Source organism: Coregonus clupeaformis, chromosome 13 (genome assembly GCF_020615455.1).
Source record: "Coregonus clupeaformis isolate EN_2021a chromosome 13, ASM2061545v1, whole genome shotgun sequence".
Lineage (NCBI taxonomy): Eukaryota > Metazoa > Chordata > Actinopteri > Salmoniformes > Salmonidae > Coregonus > Coregonus clupeaformis.
In genome coordinates, this window is record NC_059204.1 from 53,570,879 (window position 1) to 53,597,991 (window position 27,113).

At 47.7% G+C, this 27,113-nt stretch overlaps 1 protein-coding gene across 1 annotated transcript in view; it reads left to right on the forward strand.

Annotated features, from left to right (window-relative positions):
* cfap54 (cilia and flagella associated protein 54) overlaps positions 1-27,113 on the forward strand; it is a 147,171-nt gene that overhangs the window by 56,709 nt on the left and 63,349 nt on the right. Inside the window, exons 26-35 of the mRNA XM_045224515.1 lie at positions 4,556-4,678; positions 17,177-17,318; positions 17,468-17,563; positions 18,350-18,476; positions 19,805-19,904; positions 20,022-20,116; positions 20,232-20,432; positions 22,431-22,615; positions 22,763-22,965; positions 23,204-23,413. Coding sequence (XP_045080450.1) covers positions 4,556-4,678; positions 17,177-17,318; positions 17,468-17,563; positions 18,350-18,476; positions 19,805-19,904; positions 20,022-20,116; positions 20,232-20,432; positions 22,431-22,615; positions 22,763-22,965; positions 23,204-23,413 — 1,482 coding nt within the window. The remainder of the gene's footprint in view (positions 1-4,555; positions 4,679-17,176; positions 17,319-17,467; positions 17,564-18,349; positions 18,477-19,804; positions 19,905-20,021; positions 20,117-20,231; positions 20,433-22,430; positions 22,616-22,762; positions 22,966-23,203; positions 23,414-27,113) is intronic.

Sequence of the window (27,113 nt, forward strand, 5' to 3'; positions counted from 1 at the left end):
CTTCACGTATCGTTTTGTTGTTTTGTTGTTGGTGTAAAGTACTCATTAAAAGATGTACGCCTATCACGCTGCGCCTTGGTCTGCCTCTTACAACGATCGTGAAAGAAGATCCACCAAAATAGGACCAAGCAGCGTGTGCAGGAGCAAACGCCGGGTATGGAACAGGAGGTTACTCTGGTAGATGTCCTCCTCGGTTGGGGTAGAATCACAGAGGAGGAGGCCGTCCGCTACCGGAGGGCGATGAGGGAGGATGCCCAGGCAGGAGAGGAGAAGCGGCGCCAACCGGGCCGTCGTAGGACAGGCGAGAGGCAACCCCAATAATTTTTTTTTGGGGGGGCACACGGCATGGACGACGGGGCTGCTGGAGGCAGCTACAGGGCGAGGTTGCGGACTAGGAGAGGAGGCCACCAGGTTACGGGGGCCATTGGTCATGAGGGGGAAGGAGAGTGTAGAGGCATGGCGAGAGGAACTGAGTAGGCAGCAGAGGGAGCGGAGGTTTATGAGGAAACCCAGTCCCGCTCCTCGCACCAAGCAAGTGGTGTGTGTCACCAGTCCGGTCCGGCCCGTTCCTGATCCCCGCACAAGGCCAGTGGTGTGTGTTCCCAGTACGGTCCGGCCTGTTCCTGTCCCTCGCACCAAGCCTGTGGTGCGCGTCGCCAGCCCGGTCCGGCCCGTTCCTGCTCCCCGCACCAGGCCAGGGGTGCGCGTCGTCAGTCCGGCCCGGCCTGTCCCTGTCCCTCGCAGTGCGCGTCGCCAGCCCGGTCCGGCCTGTTCCTGCTCCCCGCACCAAGCCAGTGGTGCGCGTCGCCAGCCCGGTCCGGCCTGTTCCTGCTCCCCGCACCAAGCCAGTGGTGCGCGTCGTCAGCCCGGTCCGGCCCGTTCCTGCTCCCCGCACCAAGCCAGTGGTGCGCGTCGTCAGCCCGGTCCGGCCCGTTCCTGCTCCCCGCACCAAGCCTGTTGTGCGCGTCGCCAGCCCGGTCCGGCCTGTTCCTGCTCCCCGCACCAAGCCAGTGGTGCGCGTCGCCAGCCCGGTTCGGCCTGTTCCTGCTCCCCGCACCAAGCCAGTGGTGCGCGTCGTCAGCCCGGTCCGGCCCGTTCCCGCTCCCCGCACCAAGCCAGTGGTGCGCGTCGTCAGTGGTGCGTTTTGGTCATTTAGCAGACGCTCTTATCCAGAGCGACTTACATACATCATTTAAGGTACTCCTATCATTCTTTATTTCATTAATCTTTGTTCCATAGTATAGTTTCTTCAGCTTTTTGTTTAGTTTAGTTGCGTGATTTCTCAGTTTACTGTATGTTTGCCAATCTGCTGTGTTGCCAGATTTATTTGCCATTCCCTTACCCTCATCCCTCTAAGCCATACAGTTTTTCAATTCATCATCTATCCATGGGGATCTGGCAGTTTTAACAGTCAGTTTCTTTATGGGCACATGCCTGTCAGTAACCGGAAGAAGCAATTTCATAAATGCTTCAAGTGCAGCATCAGGATGTTCCTCATTACACGCATCAGACCAACAAATATTTTTCACATCTTCAACATAGGAATCATTGCAAAACCTCTTGTATGATTGCTTATACACTATTTTAGGTCCAGTCTTTGGAACTTTGGTTTTGATAGATATGGCTACTATATTGTGATCACTACATCCAATGGGTGTGGATACTGCTTTAGAGCAAATTTAGTAAAGATGATTTTTAAAAGACAGCTTTTCATCTATCCAGATTTAGCATTTCTGATTTGTCTTACACAATGATTCCTCAGTTGCTTAAAAGCTTGCCAGTCCAGGCCTAAGCCTTGACCCAAACATCATCTCTTTTATGAATTACTTCTGATCATTCCGGAGTGTACCAGGCATTTGATCTACCTTTAATCCTTAATTTTTTGAAGGGAGCATGATTATCCACAATAGTATTGAAGACATCTTCAAAAAGGCTCAAAGCTAAATCAGATTCAGGGATAGCTGAAATACAATCAAGGTCAATAAAATAAAGGTAAAAAAAAAATAAAAAAAGCCTGTTCACTGAAGTTTTTAAAGTTCCTCTTTGTGATGACACTTAGATTTTGGTAACTTTGATTTTTGTATCTCTAACACAAACAACTGGGCAATGGTCACTAATGTCTTGGGTGAAGACACCAGTAGAAACATATTTTTCTGGTGTATTCATGAGACTCTCTCTAAGCTTTACAGGAATATGATTGACCATGCAGATAGCAGAGATGGCCATAGAGGAGCCAGATTGTCACGCCCTGGCTCTGGGGACTCTTTAATGTTAGGCCAGGATGTTAGTTCCTATGTTTAGTTGTTCCTTGTTTTCTGTCTAGATCGTTTAGATCTATGTTGGCCAGGGTGGTTCCCGATCAGAGGCAGCTGTTGCTCGTTGTCTCTGATTGGGACCCATACTTAGGCAGCCTGTTTTGCACAGTTGATTGTGGGATCTTGTTCTGTATAGGTTTGTGTTGGTTAACCTTTAGACTTCACGTATCGTTTTGTTGTTTTGTTGTTGGTGTAAAGTACTCATTAAAAGATGTACGCCTATCACGCTGCGCCTTGGTCTGCCTCTTACAACGATCGTGAAAGAAGATCCACCAAAATAGGACCAAGCAGCGTGTGCAGGAGCAAACGCCGGGTATGGAACAGGAGGTTACTCTGGTAGATGTCCTCCTCGGTTGGGGTAGAATCACAGAGGAGGAGGCCGTCCGCTACCGGAGGGCGATGAGGGAGGATGCCCAGGCAGGAGAGGAGAAGCGGCGCCAACCGGGCCGTCGTAGGACAGGCGAGAGGCAACCCCAATAATTTTTTTTTGGGGGGCACACGGCATGGACTGACGGGGGCTGCTGGAGGCAGCTACAGGGGCGAGGTTGCGGACTAGGAGAGGAGGCCACCAGGTTACGGGGGCCATTGGTCATGAGGGGGAAGGAGAGTGTAGAGGCATGGCGAGAGGAACTGAGTAGGCAGCAGAGGGAGCGGAGGTTTATGAGGAAACCCAGTCCCGCTCCTCGCACCAAGCAAGTGGTGTGTGTCACCAGTCCGGTCCGGCCCGTTCCTGATCCCCGCACAAGGCCAGTGGTGTGTGTTCCCAGTACGGTCCGGCCTGTTCCTGTCCCTCGCACCAAGCCTGTGGTGCGCGTCGCCAGCCCGGTCCGGCCCGTTCCTGCTCCCCGCACCAGGCCAGGGGTGCGCGTCGTCAGTCCGGCCCGGCCTGTCCCTGTCCCCTCGCAGTGCGCGGCGTCGCCAGCCCGGTCCGGCCTGTTCCTGCTCCCCGCACCAAGCCAGTGGTGCGCGCCGCCAGCCCGGTCCGGCCTGTTCCTGCTCCCCGCACCAAGCCAGTGGTGCGCGTCGTCAGCCCGGTCCGGCCCGTTCCTGCTCCCCGCACCAAGCCAGTGGTGCGCGTCGTCAGCCCGGTCCGGCCCGTTCCTGCTCCCCGCACCAAGCCTGTTGTGCGCGTCGCCAGCCCGGTCCGGCCTGTTCCTGCTCCCCGCACCAAGCCAGTGGTGCGCGTCGCCAGCCCGGTTCGGCCTGTTCCTGCTCCCCGCACCAAGCCAGTGGTGCGCGTCGTCAGCCCGGTCCGGCCCGTTCCCGCTCCCCGCACCAAGCCAGTGGTGCGCGTCGTCAGTCCGGCACGTTCCGTGCCTGTTCCACCTGTGCCTGGTCCACGCCGGAGCCAGAGCAATCCGCTCCACCGGTGTTCAGTCCAGCTCCGGCCAGCAGGGCCAGACCACGAGGGCGAGAGAGAGAGTGGTGGTCACGCCTGGAGCCGGATCCGCCTCCGAGGCGGAATGCCCACCCGGCCCCTCCCCTGTGGTGTTTGGTTGGCGCGGTCGCAGTCCGCGCCTTTGGGGGGGGGGGTACTGTCACGCCCTGGCTCTGGGGACTCTTTAATGTTGAGCCAGGGTGTTTAGTTGTTCCTTGTTTTCTGTCTAGATCGTTTAGATCTATGTTGGCCAGGGTGGTTCCCGATCAGAGGCAGCTGTTGCTCGTTGTCTCTGATTGGGAACCATACTTAGGCAGCCTGTTTTGCACAGTTGATTGTGGGATCTTGTTCTGTATAGGTTTGTGTTGGTGAACCTTTAGACTTCACGTATCGTTTTGTTGTTTTGTTGTTGGTGTAAAGTACTCATTAAAAGATGTACGCCTATCACGCTGCGCCTTGGTCTGCCTCTTACAACGATTGTGACACAGATTTAGACATTTCTTATCATTTAACAGTGCCATTTCACGTCACACTGTTTTTAACAATTATTTATTATAATTTACTGGTTTCTTGCAACCTTATTTATCTCTGGAAACGAGAATGAGTTTGGGCGGGAAATCTCAGTAACTCGGTTCCTGCTATTAAACCATAGTGTGTGTATGTGTGTGAAAAAGAGGAAGAGCTGGTGAAGGTTTTGTGCAGCTGCCCCGAAATGTTTGTAAGGATACAGCTGTGTGTCCCGTTTTGATCCTTCGAGCTATATACAAACCAAAGAGGTAGAGCTGGAAAAGGTTTTAACACAGTGTGTGTGTGAGTTCCATTCATCTAGATCTATTAAGACCAGTCCTCTACTAACCCATAGGCCCTTCGCACCCTGGAGAAGCACCGTGTGGCAGCAACAGTGATCGAACAGGGAAAGAAACTCCTCCATGAGGTCCTGGAGACCCAGGGACCCAGCAAGCCCCTGCCAGTGGAGCCAGACTGGGTATGTACTGCACTGTAACCTATACTGCCTTTTAATCAATTACTTTTCAAAGCACACCTCCATGTACAGCCCAAGCAGGGCATAAAGTGAACACCCGCCAAATAACGGTAGATTTTGGTATTGGCGGGTAAGAATGTCTATTTCACCAGCCACGTTGGCGGGTGGTCAATTTGCAGGGCTCTACAGTGTGAGTGTTCTGCCCTCACAATGTGTAAACCACAAAGCTTGGCAGACAGCTTACATTTTCCAATAAAGAATCAGGAGGCACTGGTACCTTTTAAGAATCTTTAGTAGAATATATTTTGTTTTGTAAAACTGTAACAGATACAGAAAGGAGAAAATGTATTAGAAAAGTCACTATATACATTCACACAACTGGATACAAATAAAGAACAGCATTTCTATCACGAGCTAGCAACAAGAAAACAAGCCTAGCTAGCCAACATGATGACAATTTACATCACAGGAAAGGTGCCACAAAACATAATCACACAATCTAAGTGTCCATATAGCTTAATAACTATGCTTTAACTCTGTCACAAGAGATATCTGAACACTTAAAATAGCTAGATACATCCAAAACCAAAGAAGCTAAATTCTGTCACGAAACGTTAGCTAGCATGCTAACACACAATGTTAAGTGAATGGGTGATAGTTAGCGCAATTAGCTAAGCATCATCGGAAATTACAAAACTAGAATAAACATGTAAAAAACATAAATATTCTAGAAACACAATTTGAATTAGCAAAATCATGTTCTAATAAGCAAAATAACTTACAGACTTATCTTTAACCAAGGCCTAGTAAGATGGAAAAATAGAGCTTGTCTTTCTGTTGCTGTTGCTCCGATTGTTCTGAGCTCTGAACTTTCTGAACCGAAAGTTAGCAAATTAAAAGCTACAGTACCCAATTTCGCCACTAGATGACAACATAGGACAATATAATACTTTGTACAGAAGTACAGCTATCAGAACAGTGAGCATTACGTTCGCATTTGCTAATAAAAATTGAGTCAAAAGTCAAGTAGCTGTTTTCAAAGTATTTCTGCAGTTTTTTTTTGTTGAAAGTTTTGTTCAATAGAAATACGTATCCTATATCCCACCTCGTGCAGCATCAATGCCTGGCTGGTGAGCTGTGCGCACTGTGAGTGAAGTGCTGATAGATACATTTTTGGAGGCATAAAAGTTGGTATAATTTACTCGAAAGCCTACATAGTGAGACTTTGTCCTTGGCTATTTACATTGTTTTGTTTATACAGTGAGGGAAAAAAGTATTTGATCCCCTGCTGATTTTGTACGTTTGCCCACTGACAAAGAAATGATCAGTCTATAATTTTAATGGTAAGTTTATTTGAACAGTGAGAGACAGAATAACAACAAAAAAATCCAGAAAAACACGTCAAAAATGTTATAAATTGATGTACATTTTAATGAGGGAAATAAGTATTTGACCCCTCTGCAAAACATGACTTAGTACATGGTGGCAAAACCCTTGTTGGCAATCACAGAAGTCAGACATTTCTTGTAGTTGGCCACCAGGTTTGCACACATCTCAGGAGGGATTTTGTCCCACTCCTCTTTGCAGATCTTCTCCAAGTCATTAATGTTTCAAGCCTGACGTTTGGCAACTCGAACCTTCAGCTCCCTCCACAGATTTTCTATGGGTACATGGCCCCGTCCATCGTCCCTTTGATGCAGTGAAGTTGTCCTGTCCCCTTAGCAGAAAAACACCCCCAAAGCATAATGTTTCCACCTCCATGTTTGACGGTGGGGATGGTGTTCTTGGGGTCATAGGCAGCATTCCTCCTCCTCCAAACACGGCGAGTTGAGTTGATGCCAAAGAGCTCCATTTTGGTCTCATCTGACCACAACACTTCTCCTCTGAATCATTCAGATGTTCATTGGCAAACTTCAGACGGGCATGTATATGTGCTTTCTTGAGCAGGGGGACCTTGCGGGCGCTGCAGGATTTCAGTCCTTCACGGCGTAGTGTGTTACCAATTGTTTTCTTGGTGACTATGGTCCCAGCTGCCTTGAGATCATTGACAAGATCCTCCCGTGTAGTTCTGGGCTGATTCCTCACCATTCTCATGATCATTGCAACTCCACGAGGTGAGATCTTGCATGGAGCCCCAGGCCGAGGGAGATTGACAGTTATTTTGTGTTTCTTCCATTTGCGAATAATCGCACCAACTGTTGTCACCTTTTCAACAAGCTGCTTGGCGATGGTCTTGTAACCCATTCCAGCCTTGTGTAGGTCTACAATCTTGTCCCTGACATCCTTGGAGAGCTCTTTGGTCTTGGCCATGGTGGAGAGTTTGGAATCTGATTGATTGATTGCTTCTGTGGACAGGTGTCTTTTATACAGATAACAAGCTGAGATTAGGAGCACTCCCTTTAAGAGTGTGATCCTAATCTCAGCTCGTTACCTGTATAAAATACATCTGGGAGCCAGAAATCTTTCTGATTGAGAGGGGGTCAAATACTTATTTCAAATCAATTTATAACATTTTTGACATGCGTTTTTCTGGATTTTGTTGTTGTTATTCTGTCTCTCACTGTTCAAATAAACCTACCATTAAAATTATAGACTGATCATTTCTTTGTCAGTGGGCAAACGTACAAAATCAGCAGGGGATCAAATACTTTTTTCCCTCACTGTAAGCTTGGTTGTTTTTCAATGTTAGTTGGAGTTGGCTTCAACTCAAATCAAATGAAATTGTATTTTTCACATGCGCCAAATACAACATTACCGTGAAATGCTTACTTACAAGCCCTTAACCAACAATGCAGTTCAAGAAAGAGTTAAGAAAATATAAAATAAAAAGTAACACAATACAATAACAATAACAAGGCTATATACAGGGGGTACCGGTACCGAGTCAATGTGCGGGGGTACAGGTTAGTCAAGGTAATTTGTACATGTAGTAGGGGTAAAGTGACTATGCATAGATAATAAACAGCGAGTAGCAGCAGTGTAAAAACAAAGGGAGGTGTCAATGTAAATACTCCGGATGGCCATTTGATTAATTGTTCAGCAGCCTTATGGCTTGGGGGTAGAAGCTGTTAAGGAGCCTTTTGGTTCTAGACTTGGCGCTCCGGTACCGCTTGCCGTGCGATAGCAGAGAGAATAGTCTATGACTTGGGTGACTGGAGTCTTTGACAATTTTTTGGGCCTTCCTCTGACACCGTCTAGGATATAAGTCCTGGATGTCAGGAAGCTTGGCCCCAGTGATGTACTGGGCCATACGCACTACGCTCTGTAACGCCTTATGGTCAGATGCCGAGCAGTTGCCATACCAGTCGGTGATGCAACCGGTCAGGATGCTCTTGATGGTGCAGCTGGATAACTTTTTGAGGATCTGGGGACCCATGCCAAATCTTTTCAGTCTCCTGAGGGGGAATATCTTGGTGTGTTTTGACCATGATAGTTAGTTGGTAATGTGGACACCAAGGACTTGAAACTCTCAACCCGTTCCACTACAGCCCCGTCGATGTTAATGGGGCCTGTTCGGCCCGCCTTTTCCTGTAGTCCACGATCAGCTCCTTTGTCTTGCTCACATTGAGGGAGAGGTTGTTGTCCTGGCACCACACTGCCAGGTCTCTGACCTCCTCCCTATTGGCTATCTCATTGTTGTCGGTGATCAGGCCTACCACTGTTGGTCAGCATACTTAGGGATGGTGTTGGAGTCGTGTTTGGACACGCAGTCGTGGGTGAATAGGGAGTACAGGAGGGGACTGAGCACGCACCCCTGAGGGGCCCCAGTGTTGAGGATCAGTGTGGCAGATGTGTTGTTGCCTAACCTTACCACCTGGGGGCTGCGTCGTCAGGATGTCCAGGATCCAGTTGCAGAGGGAGGTGTTTAGTCCCAGGGTCCTTAGCTTAGTGATGAGCTTTGTGGGCACTATGGTGCTGAACGCTGAGCTGTAGTCAATGACCAGCATTCTCACTTAGGTGTTCCTTTTGTCCAGGTGGGAGAGAGCAGTGTGGAGTGCGATTGAATTTGTGTGGATCTGTTGGGGCGGTATGCGAATTGGAGTGGGTCTAGGGTTTCCGGGATGATGATGTTGATGTGAGCCATGACCAGTCTTTCAAAGCACTTCATGGCTACCGACGTGAGTGCTACTAGGTGGTAATCATTTAGGCAAGTTACCTTCGCTTCCTTTGGCACAGGTACTATGGTGGTCTGCTTGAAACATGTAGGTATTACAGACTCGGTCAGGGAGGGGTTGAAAATGTCAGTGAAGACACTTGCCAGTTGGTCCGCGCATGCTTTGAGTACACGTCCTGGTAATCTGTCTGGACCCGCGGCTTTGTGAATGTTGACCTGTTTAAAGGTCTTGCTCACATTGGCTACCGAACAGCTGGTGCTCTCATGCATACTTCAGTGTTGCTTGCCTCGAAGCTAGCATAAAAAGCATTTAGCTCGTCTGGTAGGCTTGCGTCACTGGGCAGCTCGCGGCTGGGTTTCCCTTTGTAGTCCGTAATAGTTTGCAAGCCCTGCCACGTCCGACGAGCGTCAGAGCCGGTGTAGTAGGATTCAATCTTAGTCCTGTATTGACTGCCTGTTTGATGGTTCGTCTGAGGGCATAGCGGGATTTCTTATGTGTCCGGATTAGTGTCCCGCTCCTTGAAAGCGGCAGCTCTAGCCTTTAGTTTGGTGCGGATGTTGCCTGTAATCCATGGCTTCTGGTTGGGATATGTACGTACGGTCACTGTGGGGACGACGTCGTCGATGCACTTATTGATGAAGCCGATGACTGAGGTGGTATACTCCTCAATGCCATTAGATGAATCCCGGATTCCCAACTGCTAGCAAAGAGACGCGGTCTACTACTAGTCAGTAGTCAGATTCAAAATCTCACACAGACATGTGACAAGGCTTGAGTGGCCCCATTACCATGGTAACCTCCCACTCTTAAGCCCCTGTTACACACAGCAATAGTGTATTTTGTCTGTTAATTACCATGTTGTCTAAATGAAGCAGAGGATTCAAAGCATCACTACAGATAAAACCCTATGCTTGGAAACTCATCAAATAGCCTCACGTTGTATGTCACATTGAGGATGGTACTCTTCTCTGTGTGTGTGTGTGTGTGTGTGTGTGTGTGTGTGTGTGTGTGTGTGTGTGTGTGTGTGTGTCAGGGTTTCCGTTAGGAAAATGTGGCGAACGGACATTTAACCAGCAACATTTTAATTTACTGGTAATTTAAGAAATGTACCGGACCCATATGCATTTGTTGCGTATCCTGAATAGGGCGTCCACCCACAGTTCTCAGAATGACAGAAATCACATTTAGTTCATGGTAATTCATCTCAACAACCTAATTAGCTTACTCCTGTCTGTACAGAAATAAATAAAATCATTCAAAATAGGCTACTACACCAGAAAGCATGATTTGGCCACAGAGGATCATTAGCTTCTTTTTGTTTTAAATCGCATTGTCACGCCCTGGCTCTGGGGACTCTTTAATGTTGAGCCAGGGTGTTAGTTTCTATGTTTAGTTTTCTAGGTTTCTGTTCTAGATCGTTGTTTTCTATGTTGGCCAGGGTGGTTCCCAATCAGAGGCAGCTGATTCTCATTGTCTCTGATTGGGAACCATACTTAGGCAGCCTGTTTGGCACAGTCAATTGTGGGATCTTGTTCCGTTTAGGTATGTGTTGTATGACCGAGGACTTCACGTTTCGTTTTGTTGTTTTGTTGTATTGTGCAAAGTACGCATTAAAAGATGTACGCATATCACGCTGCGCCTTGGTCCACTTATTACGACGATCGTGACAGAAGATCCCACCATACAAGGACCAAGCAGCGTGTGCAGGAGCAAACGCCGGGTAAGGAGCTGGAGAGGTTGGCGATGGCCCAGGTGGGCCAATGGTGGTCCTGGGAGGACATGTTCGCGGGCAAAGGGCCATGGGCTAAAGTTAAAGCCCTGGCGAGAGAGGAGGTACGGCGCCAACAGTGTCGTCGTCGGACAGGCGAGAGGCAACCCCAATAAAAAAATTTGGGGGGGGGCACACGGCATGGACGACGGGGCTGCTGGAGGCAGCTACAGGGCGAGTTTGTGGACTAGGAGAGGAGGCCACCAGGTTACGGGGGCCATTGGTCATGAGGGGGAAGGAGAGTGTAGAGGCACGGCGAGAGGTACTGGGGTGTGTTACCAGTCCGGTCCGGCCCGTTCCTGATCCCCGCACAAGGCCAGTGGGTGTGTTCCCAGTACGGTCCGGCCTGTTCCTGTCCCTCGCACCAAGCCTGTGGTGCGCGTCGCCAGCCCGGTCCGGCCTGTTCCTGTCCCTCACACCAAGCCTGTGGTGCGCTTCGCCAGCCCGGTCCGGTCTGTTCCTGTCCCTCGCACCAAGACTGTGGTGCGCGTCGCCAGCCCGGTCCGGCCTGTTCCTGCTCCCCGCACCAAGCCAATGGTGCGCGTCGTCAGCCCGGTCCGGCCCGTTCCTGCTCCCCGCACCAAGCCTGTGGTGCGCGTCGCCAGCCCGGCCCGGCCTGTTCCTGCCCCTCGCACCAAGCCTGTGGTGCGCGTCGCCAGCCCGGTCCGGCCTGTACCTGCTCCCCGCACCAAGCCAGTGGTGCGCGTCGTCAGCCCGGTCCGGCCCGTTCCTACTCCCCGCACCAAGCCAGTGGTGCGCGTCGTCAGCCCGGTCCGGCCTGCTCCTGCTCCCCGCACCAAGCCAGTGGTGCGCGTCGTCAGCCCGGTCCGGCCTGTACCTGCTCCCCGCACCAAGCCAGTGGTGCGCGTCGTCAGCCCGGTCCGGCCCGTTCCTACTCCCCGCACCAAGCCAGTGGTGCGCGTCGCCAGCCCGGTCCGCCCGTTCCTACTCCCCGCACCAAGCCAGTGGTGCGCGTCGCCAGCCCGGTCCGGCCTGCTCCTGCTCCCCGCACCAAGCCAGTGGTGCGCGTCGTCAGCCCGGTCCGGCCTGTACCTGCTCCCCGCACCAAGCCAGTGGTGCGCGTCGTCAGCCCGGTCCGGCCCGTTCCTGCTCCCCGCATCAAGCCAGTGGTGCGCGTCGCCAGCCCGGTCCGGCCTGTTCCTGCTCCCCGCACCAAGCCAGTGGTGCGCGTCGTCAGTCCGGCACAGCCCGTGCCTGTTCCATCAGGCACCGGTCAGCTGCTCCACACCGGAGCCTGAGCAATCCGCTACACCGGTGTCCAGTCCAGCTCCGGCCAGCGGGGCCAGACCAGACCAGGGGCGCTACGGGGGGGTAGCGAGAGAGTGGTGGTCGCGCCCGGAGCCGGATCCGCCTCCGAGGCGGAATGCCCACCCGGCCCCTCCCCTGTGGTGTTTGGTTGGCGCGGTCGCAGTCCGCGCCTTTGGGGGGGGGTACTGTCACGCCTTGGCTCTGGGGACTCTTTAATGTTGAGCCAGGGTGTTAGTTTCTAGGTTTAGTTTTCTAGGTTTCTCTTCTAGATCGTTGTTTTCTATGTTGGCCAGGGTGGTTCCCAATCAGAGGCAGCTGATTCTCGTTGTCTCTGATTGGGAACCATACTTAGGCAGCCTGTTTGGCACAGTCAATTGTGGGATCTTGTTCCGTTTAGGTTTGTGTTGTATGACCGAGGACTTCACGTTTCGTTTAGTTGTTTTGTATTAATTGTGCAAAGTACGCATTAAAAGATGTACGCATATCACGCTGCGCCTTGGTCCACTTATTACGACGATCGTGACACGCATAGCCTACACTCGGAAGAGCCCGCAATTTCGGCGGAGTGCGCGGCAAACACCAAATAGATGATTGTTGAGTTGCGACTGTCAGTGAAAAGCAGAGAGACCCAGCCAGGCATATTGATGGAAAAACAGTTTGATAAACAATTGGCTTTAAAGTGAAGACAATGAAAAGACTCCAATCGACAATGAAAAGACTCAAAATTCTCAACTTAATTGAGCGAAAAGTAGCATATCTTATTGGCACCAGCGGAGAACATCGGCCGTATCCCCAGTGAGTGTGCATATTCACTGTCTTTATCATTGGGTCAGTGCCAATTTTGTTTATTTTTGGACAATTATTTATTCCTCCAGGTTAGATGGATGTCATATTGTATTTGTGTCTCCCCTTTTCGTAGGGCTAATATATGGATCAGACAATGTCTTTTTTATTGATCTGTTTGTCAGTGTCAGCAGAGTAGGCTACCTTGTAGTTGTTGTATTAAAAAATATTCTGCTCATGTCTCCAGTCATATAAAGTGTAGTAGAATTGCATGAAATGTGTTTATAAGTATTTTTGCGAATAGTGATTGATTTATAGACGGGTTGGTTTTATTAGCTGCAAAAAGGACGCGCTCGCAACCATGGGGCAAAACAGATGAGGTTAGCTTAGATTGTTGACAACACGTAAGTTATATTTTGTCTCCAAACATTAAAATACATTTGCACAATGACCACTTGTTGTCTCTCAAATACATAATTAGCTAGCTAGCAATTTCTTTTGCCTTATTAGTATTGACATGAAATCAGTCAAAACACCTCAAAACAAGATATGGTATCAATAACAAGATGAAACAAGCTGAAACGAGCCACTTACGATTCGCCACATGGCAGTTTCTTGTCATTCTTGCTAGCAATCTGGCTATCCTTAATCCAACAAGACGAGTAACAAACAGCAAAATCCCTAGCCTATGTCAATCTACTATCCCCCATAGTAAAAACAGTTACCTATTATATTGGTCAGTTTGTCGTTCTGTGCAAGAAAGAAATAGCCTTTTCCAAACAGACTCTGGGACAGTTGAGGATAGATCCCAAATTCATACAACCAGTAGGCCTAGCCTACATCCAATTATAAGTGCAGCAATGCACACAAGGCAGTAGGCTATGCGCGAATGTTTGTTCCATAATGCAATTAGCGGGAAAACACCATTGTGAGCAGTTTCATGTGACAGAGATGTCAATATCCATTACAAACGTAGAAAGAGGGGGAGATCTAAATATGCAACAACTAGCATGGTTGCTAATATGACCAGGATTGTGCCTTTGGCTACTAGACAGTGAAAGAAGGATGATTTGAAAACCAATAATAGAACATGAGATAAAAAGGCTACTGGTTTCAATGGCATATGGAAGTCTTTATAAAATAATTGCCTGAATGTTTGGTTGGATTTTGGCAATGCTACTTTGAAGCAAGGTAGGACATGCATCATGTGGTCCTCTGTAGCTCAGCTGGTAGAGCACAGCGCTTGTAACGCCAAGGTAGTGGGTTCGATCCCCGGGACCACCCATACACAAAAAAACAAACATGCATGACTGTAAGTCGCTTTGGATAAAAGCGTCTGCTAAATGGCATATTATTATTATTATTATATTATAATATGTAGTAAAACGTTCAGGTTTCAAACAATTAAGTATATGTTTTGTTGGGGCAAAATGGTTCTGTTACAATCTAATGCTATGCAAATGTTTGAGTTGAATAGTACTATAGGCACTATATCACTGGTAATTTTCCACAGATGTCCTGTACCCTCTTCACACACCGCACAAAGGAGTGATTTGCTACTGGCTCCTTATCTTCAGGGCACTAAAGACCCAGCCAGGCTGAATTCTTGTTATATCTGTTTAGGCTCTAAAGATCTTATCACCAATGTTCCCTCTAAGCTGCAAGCCCGGGACTGCCTTGCAGAAGAAATATCAGCGCACACAGAGAAGCACGAGATTGAACTTTTCCCCGTTAGTTAACACTATCAACGTTTCCCTTTACTGTGTGAATTGTGATCGCATCAACGCAATATTAGCCACTTTCAATGCAACATACCGAAACAAAACAAACTATGCAAGACTTAGAATGCAAAACTAACTATGAAAGAGATTTTGTTGTAGGCAGAATGCATCGGAGTAGAATTATATTGCATTGACAGGCATGACTCAGGCTCCTACTCTACACAGACCGGTGTGCCATAACCAATCAGAGGTGCAGTAGGTCTATATGCAAATAGACCATTGTCATATATGGTCTGTGCATTTACTTTGAACTGGACTGTTTTTACAGCATGAGCGGTCGTAAGTAGATGTGCTTGTATTGAGATCAAAGCGAGAGCTAAATTTAGCGACGTGTGCACATTTGTGCATATCCTTTGCTAGTTAATTAGTTATTAGCCCAGTTATAGTTAATTTGTAGTCAGCAATGGGGGAGTGATTGCTTCCTACAAGAGCACAAAACGTGTGCATTTCTAGACATCTTTGAAAAGAGAGTCAGGTATAGGGCTGTTACGGTGACCGTATTACCCCAACACCAGCGGTCATGAGTCATGACGGCAGTCAAATTCCACGTGAATGTTTAGTCACGGTAATTAGGCTTCTCCAAGCTCTGATGCTGCTGATGGTCATTAGTAGCCTACCAAACTTGCTAACTGCCTGGTACTCCGCACTCTATTGCCCCTCTAATTACTCTGACATCAATGCATATGTAATCAAAAATCTAATCAAACACTTCATGAGAGCCCATGAGCTCATGTTGCGCAACATTTCTATAGGCTATGCAATTGCTTGAGAAAACAGAGTTTTGATGGCTTCTATTAAAAAGAGGAGGATCCCATCAGCTTTCAATAGGCTAGGCCTACTATATTTATTTATCAGCTTTCCTAATATTAAGCACATTGTTTCGCTTTGCAACAGGAGTTTAGCCTACCTGGCTGGCATGAAAATGAACCACAAGAAAAGCATCCTCCATTCGCTATTTAAGTGCATACAGTGAGGGAAAAAAGTATTTGATCCCCTGCTGATTTTGTACGTTTGCCCACTGACAAAGACATGATCAGTCTATACATTTAATGGTAGGTTTATTTGAACAGTGAGAGACAGAATAACAACCAAAAAATCCAGAAAAATGCATGTACATTTTTTTATAAATTGATTTGCATTTTAATGAAGGAAATAAGTATTTGACCCCTCTGCAAAACATGACTTAGTACTTGGTGGCAAAACCCTTGTTGGCAATCACAGAGGTCAGACGTTTCTTGTAGTTGGCCACCAGGTGTGCACACATCTCAGGAGGGATTTTGTCCCACTCCTCTTTGCAGATCTTCTCCAAGTCATTAAGGTTTCGAGGCTGACGTTTGGCAACTCGAACCTTCAGCTCCCTCCACAGATTTTCTATGGGATTAAGGTCTGGAGACTGGCTAGGCCACTCCAGGACCTTAATGTGCTTCTTCTTGAGCCACTCCTTTGTTGCCTTGACCATGTGTTTTGGGTCATTGTCATGCTGGAATACCAATCCACGACCCATTTTCAATGCCCTGGCTGAGGGAAGGAGGTTCTCACCCAAGATTTGACGGTGCATGGCCCCGTCCATCGTCCCTTTGATGCGGTGAAGTTGTCCTGTCCCCTTATCAGAAAAACACCCCCAAAGCATAATGTTTCCACCTCCATGTTTGACGGTGGGGATGGTGTTCTTGGGGTCATAGGCAGCATTCCTCCTCCTCCAAACACGGCGAGTTGAGTTGATGCCAAAGAGCTCCATTTTGGTCTCATCTGACCACAACACTTTCACCCAGTTCTCTTCTGAATCATTCAGATGTTCATTGGCAAACTTCAGACGGGCCTGTATATGTGCTTTCTTGAGCAGGAGGACCTTGCGGGCGCTGCAGGATTTCAGTCCTTCACGGCGTAGTGTGTTACCAATTGTTTTCTTGGTGACTATGGTCCCCACTGCCTTGAGATCATTGACAAGATCCTCCCGTGTAGTTCTGGGCTGATTCCTCACCGTTCTCATGATCATTGCAACTCCACGAGGTGAGATCTTGCATGGAGCCCCAGGCCGAGGGAGATTGACAGTTCTTTTGTGTTTCTTCCATTTGCGAATAATCGCACCAACTGTTGTCACCTTCTCACCAAGCTACTTGCCGATGGTCTTGTAGCCCATTCCAGCCTTGTGTAGGTCTACAATCTTGTCCCTGACATCCTTGGAGAGCTCTTTGGTCTTTGGAATCGGATTGATTGATTGCTTCTGTGGACAGGTGTCTTTTATACAGGTAACAAGCTGAGATTAGGAACACTCCCTTTAAGAGTGTGCTACTAATCTCAGCTCGTTATCTGTATAAAAGACACCTGGGAGCCAGACATCTTTCTGATTGAGAGGGGGTCAAATACTTATTTCCCTCATTAAAATGCAAATAAATTTATAACATTTTTGACATGCAGTTATCTGGATTTTTTTGTTGTTATTCTGTCTCTCACTGTTCAAATAAACCTACCATTAAAATTAAAGACTGATCATTTCTTTGTCAGTGGGCAAACATACAAAATCAGCAGGGGATCAAATACTTTTTTCCCTCACTCTAGATGACATTTGTTTTTTATTTTATGCCCCTGTTCCGAGACAGGTGCATGATAATGGTCCATTCTAAATCAAACATTTTTTCACACATACAGTATATTATTTAGTATATGTAAAGACAACACAATTGTCCAGCGGCAATTACATTTATCTGCTTTTTTTGGTTGTTGGTCAAAAGCCGGCTATTACCGGCTAACGGAAACCCTGGTGTGTGTGTGTGCGTGTGACCAGATTGAGAAGCAGCTGAAGAAGGCAGGCAGCATCCAGGGAGAGGAGGAGCAGAATGAACAGATGAAGGCTCTGGAGGGCAGTGCCATGAAGAACAAGAGGACTGGAGCCTTCATGCAGCATGACAGCTCAGCCTGGAGCAGGGGTATGAGATACTGCAGGCTTTTACTGTCCTGTTTGTAACATTGTAGACCCTAAAACAAATTCCTATCAACCGTTGTTGATTGGCAATATTCTATTATATGTGTATCATTGAATATTGATTGATTCTATTCTATTCTACGCTATTCTTAGCGGTGGCCCATACTCATGAACTGACTGGACAGGAGGACCCCATTCTGCTGTACCCCATCGTCACCAACAGCCCTCTGAAGGCTGCTTTCAAAGATTGTACGTATTTATTAACCCTATCTCTGTCTTCCCTAGGTGTTTACTAAATGTACAGTGCCTTCAGAAATTATTCACACCCCTTGACTTTCTCCACATTTTATATGCTTGTCATCAGCAAGGACTAGGGATTTTTTTACGATAAAAAGAAACGGAATAGAGTTAAGCAAAGTCAAAATCCTAGAGGAAAACCTGGTTCCGTCTGCTTTCCAACAGACACTGGGAGACAAATTCACCTTTCAGCAGGACAATAACCCAAAACACAAGGCCAAATATACACTGGAGTTGCTTAGCAAGACGACATTGAATGTTCGTAGTTTTGACTTAAATCGGCTTGAAAATCTATGGCAAGACTTGAAAATGATCTGTCTAGCAATGATCAATAAGCAATCTGACAGAGTTTGAATAATGATTTTAATAATAGTGCAAATATTGTACAATCCAGGTGTGCAAAGTTCTTAGAGACTTACCCAGAAATACTCACAGCTGTAATCGCTGCCAAAGGTGATTCTAACATGTATTGACTCGGGTGTGAATACTTATATAAATGAGATATTTCTGTATTTTATTTTCAATAAATGTGTAAAGATTTCAAAAAACATGTTTTCACTTTGTCATTATGAGGTATGTGTAGGTGGGTGAGAAAAAATATATTTAATCCATTTTGAATTCAGGCTGTAACACAACAAAATATTGAATAGGTCAAGGGGTATGAATACTTTCTGAAGGCACTTTGTGTATGTGTCTGTCTGTACTGTATTATCTTTGTGTATTTGGCGTGTGTTTCAGTGATGAAGTTCAAACGCAAGGCGTGCTTCATGGAGTTTGCTGTGCTGCTGCTCCAGAGGACCATGCAGGAAGACCATCTAGAGCTGGTCCTGCAGTGGGGACACGACATATTTGGCTGGCTTAGCAGGTACTGTATAGTCCCGCCCTGTAAGTACTATAATCACGTTTTAGTTAATACCTATTCGATGTAAAGTCCCCTGTTTAGTGGACCTGTGTGGTTCTGGCACCGGTTCTGACCTACATTTCCGCTTATAAATCGATCTGTGGACACCGTAGGATTCCCACGGACACAGGAGTATGTCTCTTCTGCCACTTGAAGCTGGGCTGTCCCTCCTATCATTTCATTCGCTCTTCTGACTGTCCATCAACTCCTGGCTGAACCCTAACTAACAACACAAAAGCCTGGAATCCTTACATACTATCGCAGCAGGAGAGAGTGGTTTCGTCCGTTGTAGCACATTCAGAGATCGATTTATAATTCATTGATTTTAAACAAAAAAACACTTTCTGTTTGCCATAGACAGACAATTTTAACATGAGATGAAAGGCGATTTTCTAGTGAGTTTAGAAAGCCAGGCTAGAGCTCTGTGAGACGTTCACAGCGATGGGGGCAGACGTTTTGCACATTTTCTCTAACACTAAATATACAAATAATTATGTATTTTACAGTTATAAGGAAGGTGAAATCGTATAGTTAGTCAATTTATAAATGTATTATACTATATTTAGAAAACATATAAGTAATTTCAAACCTTAATTATACCGTTTTGTTGAAAAGGAAATACATCATATTAAACATTTCATATTTTCATTATATTTCTACTGTGTACTCCTCAAAAGTGACTACACCTCAGCAATGTATAACTATTTTTACCAGAAAGGGGATAAAAATAGTTATACATTATTTATTTGTATTTGTATTTATTAAGGATCCCCATTAGCTGCTGCCAAGGCAGCAGCTACTCTTCCTGGGGTCCAAACACATTAAGGCACTTACATTACATATAAAACAAACGATAAAACAGTACATCATATAACATTATTACACCACTACATATCTACAATACAAAATGTATAAAACCACCATACAACAATATTACAATGTAGGTGTGTGTAGAGTGCGTGTGCTAGCGCTTGTGTGCGTATTGTGTCTGTATCTTTTTGTGGGTCTCTTCACAGTCCCCGCTTTATGGCCCTATCATGATGAATAATTACTTTGGGGATTACGTAGATTACATTTAGATTATCTTTAGTTACATTTAAGAGGTTAAAGAATGATGTAGTTTATGGAAAGGCCTGTTGTGTCCTTGAGACAGTGCCGGTACAGTATGTTGTTGTTGTTGTTTTAGGGCTCTGATTTATATACCAAGTGACAGACCTGGAAAAACACTGGCGGGGTCATAGTCAGTACCCAACTGTATGTGATGTGATGTGGTGTGTGTGTGTGTGTGACAGGAGGGATGAGGGACTGACAGGGCCTAAGAAGGGCCCAGGGGACAGATCAACCTCAGGGAAAGAACTGAAGAAGTTCTCCTCTTCCGTCATGGAGTACAAGGTGAGCTCAGCTAAAATCTTTCCCTTTCCTTTTCTGTCCCTCCACTGAAGCTATTGCAGAAGAATAGTGTGTGGATACAAAGATATAAGTCTGACAGCTGTTTGCTGTCCCCTTTAGAATAATAAAGCCAGTACATTCTGGAGTGACAAGAAGAGGAAAGAGTTTCTCCAGAAGAAACAGCTGACTGCTCTGAAAGCACAGAACACAGAGAGGTGGGTATAGTACGTACTTTTACAGCAACTGTCTCTCTTTGTGCTTATGACCAATTACCGTCCAACTTTTACCCCAATTGCCTGAGTGTCTCCCATCTGTGTGACTGTGTGTCAGGGAGTATAAGGCGGTGGAAACCATGCTGAACCAGCTAGCCCCCCTGGTGCGCCGTCACCAGCGTCGGAGGTGTCTGAGACAGGTGTGTTCTGAGGAGTGGCTGTGGAGGTGTCACCTCAACCTTAGCACCGCCAGGGCTCACCTGGGACTGCTGAGGAGGAGCCTGGAGAACCACCATGGCCTTGGGGCCTTACAACACAGGTAGATATAGACACAGACACACGCATGCATACACACACACACACACACATACATACAGATCACTGTTTCCCACATATACAGTTGAAGTCGGGAGTTTACATACACTTAGGTTGGAGTCATTAAAACTTGTTTTTCAACCACTCCACAAATTTCTTGTTAACAAACTATAGTTTTGGCAAGTCAGTTAGGACATCTACTTTGTGCATGACACAAGTCATTTTTGCAACAATTGTTTACAGACAGATTATTTCACATATAATTCATTGTATCACAATTCCAGTGGTTCAGAAGCTTCTAAAGCCATGACTGTGCCTTTAAACAGCTTGTAATGATGTCATGGCATTAGAAGCTTCTGATAGGCTAATTGACATCATTGGAGTCAATTGGAGGTGTACCTGTGGATATATTTCAAGGCCTACCTTCAAACTCAGTGCCTCTTTGCTTGACATCATGGGAAAATCAAAAGAAATCAGCCAAGACCTCAGAATTTATTTTGGGGACCTCCACAAGTCTGGTTCATCCTTGGGAGCAATTTCCAAATGCCTGAAGGTACCACGTTCATCTGTACAAACAATAGTACGCAAGTATAAACACCATGACAACACGCAGCCGTCATACCGCTCAGGAATGAGACGTGTTCTGTCTCCTAGAGATGAACGTATTTTGGTATGAAAAGTGCAAGTCAATCCCAGAACAACAGCAAAGGACCTTGTGAAGATGCTGGAGGAAACAGGTACAAAAGTATCTATATTCACAGTAAAACAAGTCCTATATCGACATAACCTGAAAGGCCGCTCAGCAAGGAAGAAGCCACTGCTCCAAAATCACCATAAAAAAGCCAGACTACGGTTTGCAACTGCACATGGGGACAAATTCCGTACTTTTTGGAGAAATGTCCTCTGGTCTGATGAAACAAAAATAGAACTGTTTGGCCATAATGACCATCGTTATGTTTGGAGGAAAAAGGGGGTTGCTTGCAAGCCGAAGAACACCATCCCAACCGTGAAGCACGGGGGTGGCAGCATCATGCTGTGGGGGTGCTTTGCTGCAGAAGGGACTGGTGCACTTCACAAAATAGATGGCATCATGAGGAAGCAAAATTATGTGGATATATTGAAGCAAGATCAGGAAGTTAAAGTCAGTCAGGAAGTTAAAGCTTGGTCGCAAATGGGTCTTCCAAATGGACAATGACCCCAAGCATACTTCCAAAGTTGTGGCAAAATGGCTTAAGGACAACAAAGTCAAGGTATTGGAGTGGTCATCACAAAGCCCTGACCTCAATCCTATAGAAAATGTGTGGGCAGAACTGAAAATGCATGTGCGAGCAAGGAGGCCTACAAACCTGACTCAGTTACACCAGGTCTGTCAGGAGGAATGGGCCAAAATTCACCCAACTTATTGTGGGAAGCTTGTGGAAGGCTACCCGAAACGTTTGACCCAAGTTAAACAATTAAAAGGCAATGCTACCAAATACTATTTGAGTGTATGTAAACGTCTGACCCACTGGGAATGTGATGAAAGAAAGAAAAGCTGAAATAAATAATTCTCTCAACTATTATTCTGACATTTCACATTCTTAAATAAAGTGGTGATCCTAACTGACCTAAAACAGGGAATTTTTACAAGGATTAAATGTCAGGAATTGTGAAAAACTGAGTTTAAATGTATTTGGCTAAGGTGTATGTAAACTTCCGACTTCAACTGTACATGCTGTACCCTTGTCACGCTATCATTCCCTCCAGATTGTACTGTGCTGGCTCAGATGTCTTCTTTTCACAGTCACTGTCCTTTCCAGCACGATTCTCAGAGTGTAGCTAAAAGTGAGCTGAGCTAGCCCTATTACATATCTGGTGCCAGCTCACTTTCAAGCGAGTTTAGGAGAATAGTTAGCTACATTTCTGTGTTTTATTGATTGTACGTATATGAACAAAAATGTGTATGTACATTTTACAACAAAGACAATTGACCATGACGACATTTTTGTTCTTGTGCTTGTAGCTACAGCCAGCTGCCTCTGTCGTTGTTCTCCCTGGCCCACTCTGGTACTCTGGTGAGGTGGAGGAACATGCCTCAGCACATCGGAGTCCCTGACCTGATCCCCCCGCCCCCCAAAGCCACGACCCAGCCCCGCCTTAGAACCTACCGCAGGGCCATCCTCCACAAGGCCAAGGAGAGCGGACAGGGTAAGGAAATAACTGAAGTAGCTAACTGTCCTCAACACACACAGACACTCTCTCTCCCTATCTCTCTCTCTCTCTCTTTCTTTTGACACATCAGAGGACAAAAACATTCTTCCTTTCTTTCACTCTTTCCCTCTCTCCTCCCTTCAGCTGCCACCACCACCAGTGGAGAGGACTTCAACACGACAGAGAGCAGTGAGCAGGACAGTGAGCAGGACTCTCCCCGTGCCCAGCCGGCCGTGGACTCGGACTGTAGTGAGCCCTCAGTGATGACCACCTCCCCGACCAGACGCACCGTCACTCAGCTGCTGGAGTCACTCAACAAGGCTGCCCTGCACCTCCGCAGAGCCATGGTACCTGATACACACACACAAACAGACACGGATGCATACACACACACACATACAAACAGGCCCCCCCAGAAAAATATGCAGCATACCCGCGCACATACAAACACTCCAAAATGTAAACCGTATCTTCCGTACAAACCACATCTGTATTGATGTTGAGAGCGTAATGTGTATGGCCATAACCTGTATATTGGAATGTTTGTGTATGGTATTTCTGAACGGTATGTGTGTGTGTTAACAGGTACTTGCCCATCGTGGGGGCCACTGGACAACGTTGCAGTGTGTGTGTCGGACACTATGGGACCAGGGCTGTACCATCACTCTGCTAGTAGACAGGGGTGCATCCATGGAGCCCCCCATCCCTTTAACATTGGACCAGCTCTACACTGTCCTCACCCCTTTGTTTGCGCTGGCTACAGACCTCCTCATGAACATGATGGAGAGGATGCAGGTCTCACTTTATCCCTTTACTCTTACAGTCCCATGCTTTTGAGCATAGATAGATTATTGGGGGGAAGGGGTGCAACTCAATATTAGGAAGGTGTTCCTAATGTTTGGTATACTCAGTGTATGTTTTATGCAACAACAAAAAAAAGGGTAATTATATTATTTTATACTAATTGCTCAGAGATGGAATTAGTATAAAAAAGTAATACATTACCGGTCAAAAGTTTTAGAATACATACTCATTCAAGGGTTTTTCTTTATTTTCACTATTTTCTACATTGTAGGATAATAGTGAAGACATCAAAACGATGAAATAACACATATGCAATCATGTAGTAACCAAAAAAGTGTTAAACAAATCAAAATATATTTGAGATTTGAGATTCTTAAAATAGCCACCCTTTGCTCTGATGACAGCTTTGCACACTGGTGGCATTCTCTCAAGCAGCTTCATGAGGTAGTCACCTGGAATGCATTTCAATTAACAGGTGTGCCTTCTTAAAAGTTTAGTTTGTGGAATTTTTTACTTCTTAATGTGTTTGAGCCAATCAGTTGTATTGTGACAAGGTAGATAGCCCTATTTGTCCATATTATAAAGAAAAACCCTTGAATGAGTAGGTGTTCTAAAACTTTTGACCGGTAGTTTATATATACTGAACAAAAATATAGACGCAACATGCAACAGTTTAAAAGATTTGACGGAGTTACAGTTCATATAAGGAAATCAGTCAATTTAAATACATTCATTAGGCCCTAATCTATGGATTTCACATGACTAGGAATACTGATATGCATCTGTTGGTCACAGATACCTTTAAAAAGGTCAGAAAACTGCCTCCTCGCTGCCCGGATGTACTCCAGGTTACGGTGGTCCATCAAAATGAGGAAAGGGTGTTGAGCCCCCTCAAGCCAGTGCCTCCACACCTTTAGGGCCTGTACTACGGCTAACAGCTCCCTGTCCCCCACGTCATAGTTTCGCTCCGCCGGACTGAGCTTCTTGGAATAGAAGGCACAGGGGCGGAGTTTAGGTGGCGCGCCGGACCGTTGCGACAGTACGGCTCCTATACCGGCCTCTGACGCGTCCACCTCTACCTGAAATGGCAAAGAGGGATCCGGATGCGCCAGCACCGGAGCCGAGGTAAACAGGTCCTTCAGCCTCCCAAACGCCCTGTCCGCCTCGGCTGACCACTGCAGACGCACCGGACCCCCCTTCAAAAGAGACGTTATGGGAGCTGCCACCTGTCCAAAACCCCGGATAAACCTCCGGTAATAATTCGCAAACCCCAAAAACTGCTGCACCTCCTTCACAGTGGTTGGCGTTTGCCAAAAACGCACGGCCGACACCCGGTCTACCTCCATCTTCACCCCTGACGCAGACAACTGATAACCCAAAAAGGAGACCGACTCCTGGAAGAACAGACACTTCTCTGCCTTGACATACAGGTCGTGCTCCAACAGCCTCCGCAACACTCGGCGCACCAGGGCCACATGCTCGACTTCGGGTAGGCGAGTACACGAGAATGTCATCGATGTACACGACCACCCCCTGCCCCTGCATGTCCCTGAAGATCTCATCCACGAACGATTGGAAAACTGAAGGAGCGTTCATCAACCCGTATGGCATGACGAGATACTCGTAATGGCCCGAGGTGGTACTAAAGGCTGTCTTCCATTCATCGCCCTCCCTAATGCGCACCAAGTTGTACGCGCTCCTGAGATCTAATTTAGTGAAGAAACGCGCCCCGTGCAATGACTCCGTCATGGTCGCAATCAGCGGGAGTGGATAACTGTACTTCACCGTGATCTGATTGAGACCACGGTAATCAATGCACGGGCGTAATCCTCCATCCTTTTTCTTCACAAAAAAGAAACTCGAGGACGCAGGGGAAGTGGAGGGCCGTATGTATCCTTGTCTCAGAGATTCGTCTATGTACGTCTCCATAGCTCTCTTCTCCTCCTGAGACAGAGGATACACATGGCTCCGTGGGAGCGCAGCTCCTGCCTGGAGGTCTATCGCACAATCTCCCTGCCTATGGGGAGGCAACTGCGTCGCCCTCGACTTACTGAACACAATAGCCAAATCCCCATACTCAGGGGGAACGTGCAATGCGGGCACCTGGTTTGGACTCTCCACCGAGGTAGCCCCTACGGAAACGCCTAAACATCGACCCACACACTGGGCAGACCACTCCATCAGAGCCCTCTCCTGCCACGAAATAGATGGGTTATGGGTACTCAACCAGGGCATGCCCAGCACCACCGGATACGCAGGCGAGTCGATCAGAAATAGCTGGATCATCTCCTGATGACCCCCCTGCGCACACATCCTAAGTGGCGCAGTGACCTCCCTGATCAAGCCCGCACCCAACGGACGGCTATCTAGGGCATGAACGGGGAAGGGGACGTCAACAGGAAGAAGGGGAATCCCTAAGGCTAAACAAAACTTCTTATCAACAAAATTCCCAGCCGCGCCTGAATCTACCAGCGCCTTATGCTGGGAATGAGGTGCTACCTGTGGAAAACGCACAGGTATACAGAAATGTGCAACAGAGAGCTCTGGGTGAGTGGGGCGCCTACTCACCTGGAAGGACTCCCCAGTGCGGGACCTGTCGTCCTCTCCCCTAGGAGGCCATCCCCAGCACCTAGCCGCGGTGTGTCCTCCCCCGACCACAGTTGGTGCAGGAGATGGACCCCCTCGTAAGCCGACCCCTCCTCTCTCTAGCGCCAGCGCCCCCGAGCTCCATGGGGCACGGCTCGGAGGCGCTGGAGGGTGAAATGGACGGACCCCCCTCGGGACGTCCGCGGGTAGCTAGCAGGTTATCCAGCCTGATGGACATGTCGACCAACTGGTCGAACGAGAGGCTGGTGTCCCTACAGGCCAGCTCCCTACGGACGTCCTCGCGTAGACTACATCGGTAGTGATCGATGAGAGCCCGCTCATTCCACCCTACATCCGCCGCTAGAGTACGGAATTCCAAGGCGAACTCCTGGGCACTCCTCTTCCCCTGCCGGAGGCAGACCAGACGCTCCCCCGCCGCTCTCCCCTCCGGGGGGATGGTCAAACACCGCCCTGAAGCGGCGGGAGAACTCGTCGTAGGTGATGGTGTTCGCGTCGATTCTCCTCCACTCTGCGTTGGCCCATTCCAACGCCTTCCCGGAAAGGCAGGAGATCAGGGCGGACACGCTCTCGTGTCCCGAGGGCGCCGGGTGCACGGTGGCCAGGTAAAGCTCCACCTGGAGAATGAATCCCTGACACCCGGCCGCGGTCCCATCGTAGGCCCTCGGGAGCGAGAGTCGAACTCCTCTGGGTTCCGGAGCGGGAATGGGCTGACTTGCCGATGGTGCTGGCAGGGAGGATGGCGGTGGAGAAGTCCCTCGGGTCTCCCAGCCTCGGATGGTGGTGATCACCTCCTGCAGTGCGGACCCCATCCGCAGGATCTGGTCACTCTGTTCGCGGACCCGGTCCTCCAGCGTCGCCTGTGCTGCTGCGGCTCCTGCTGATTCCATTCTTGAAGGTGTGTGATTCTGTCAGTATAGCTGTAGGTGGGTGTGGTGGTGGAATCAGGCGCAGGACGCACAAAATAAGTCCAAAAGACTTTAGTGGTTTAGCAAAACAACACAGCACGAAAATCAATGCCCTGAGGCGAGAAACTCCGCACGCAGGCGAAATAAAACGGGCGCACTAAACACGTGCGACAAAATAC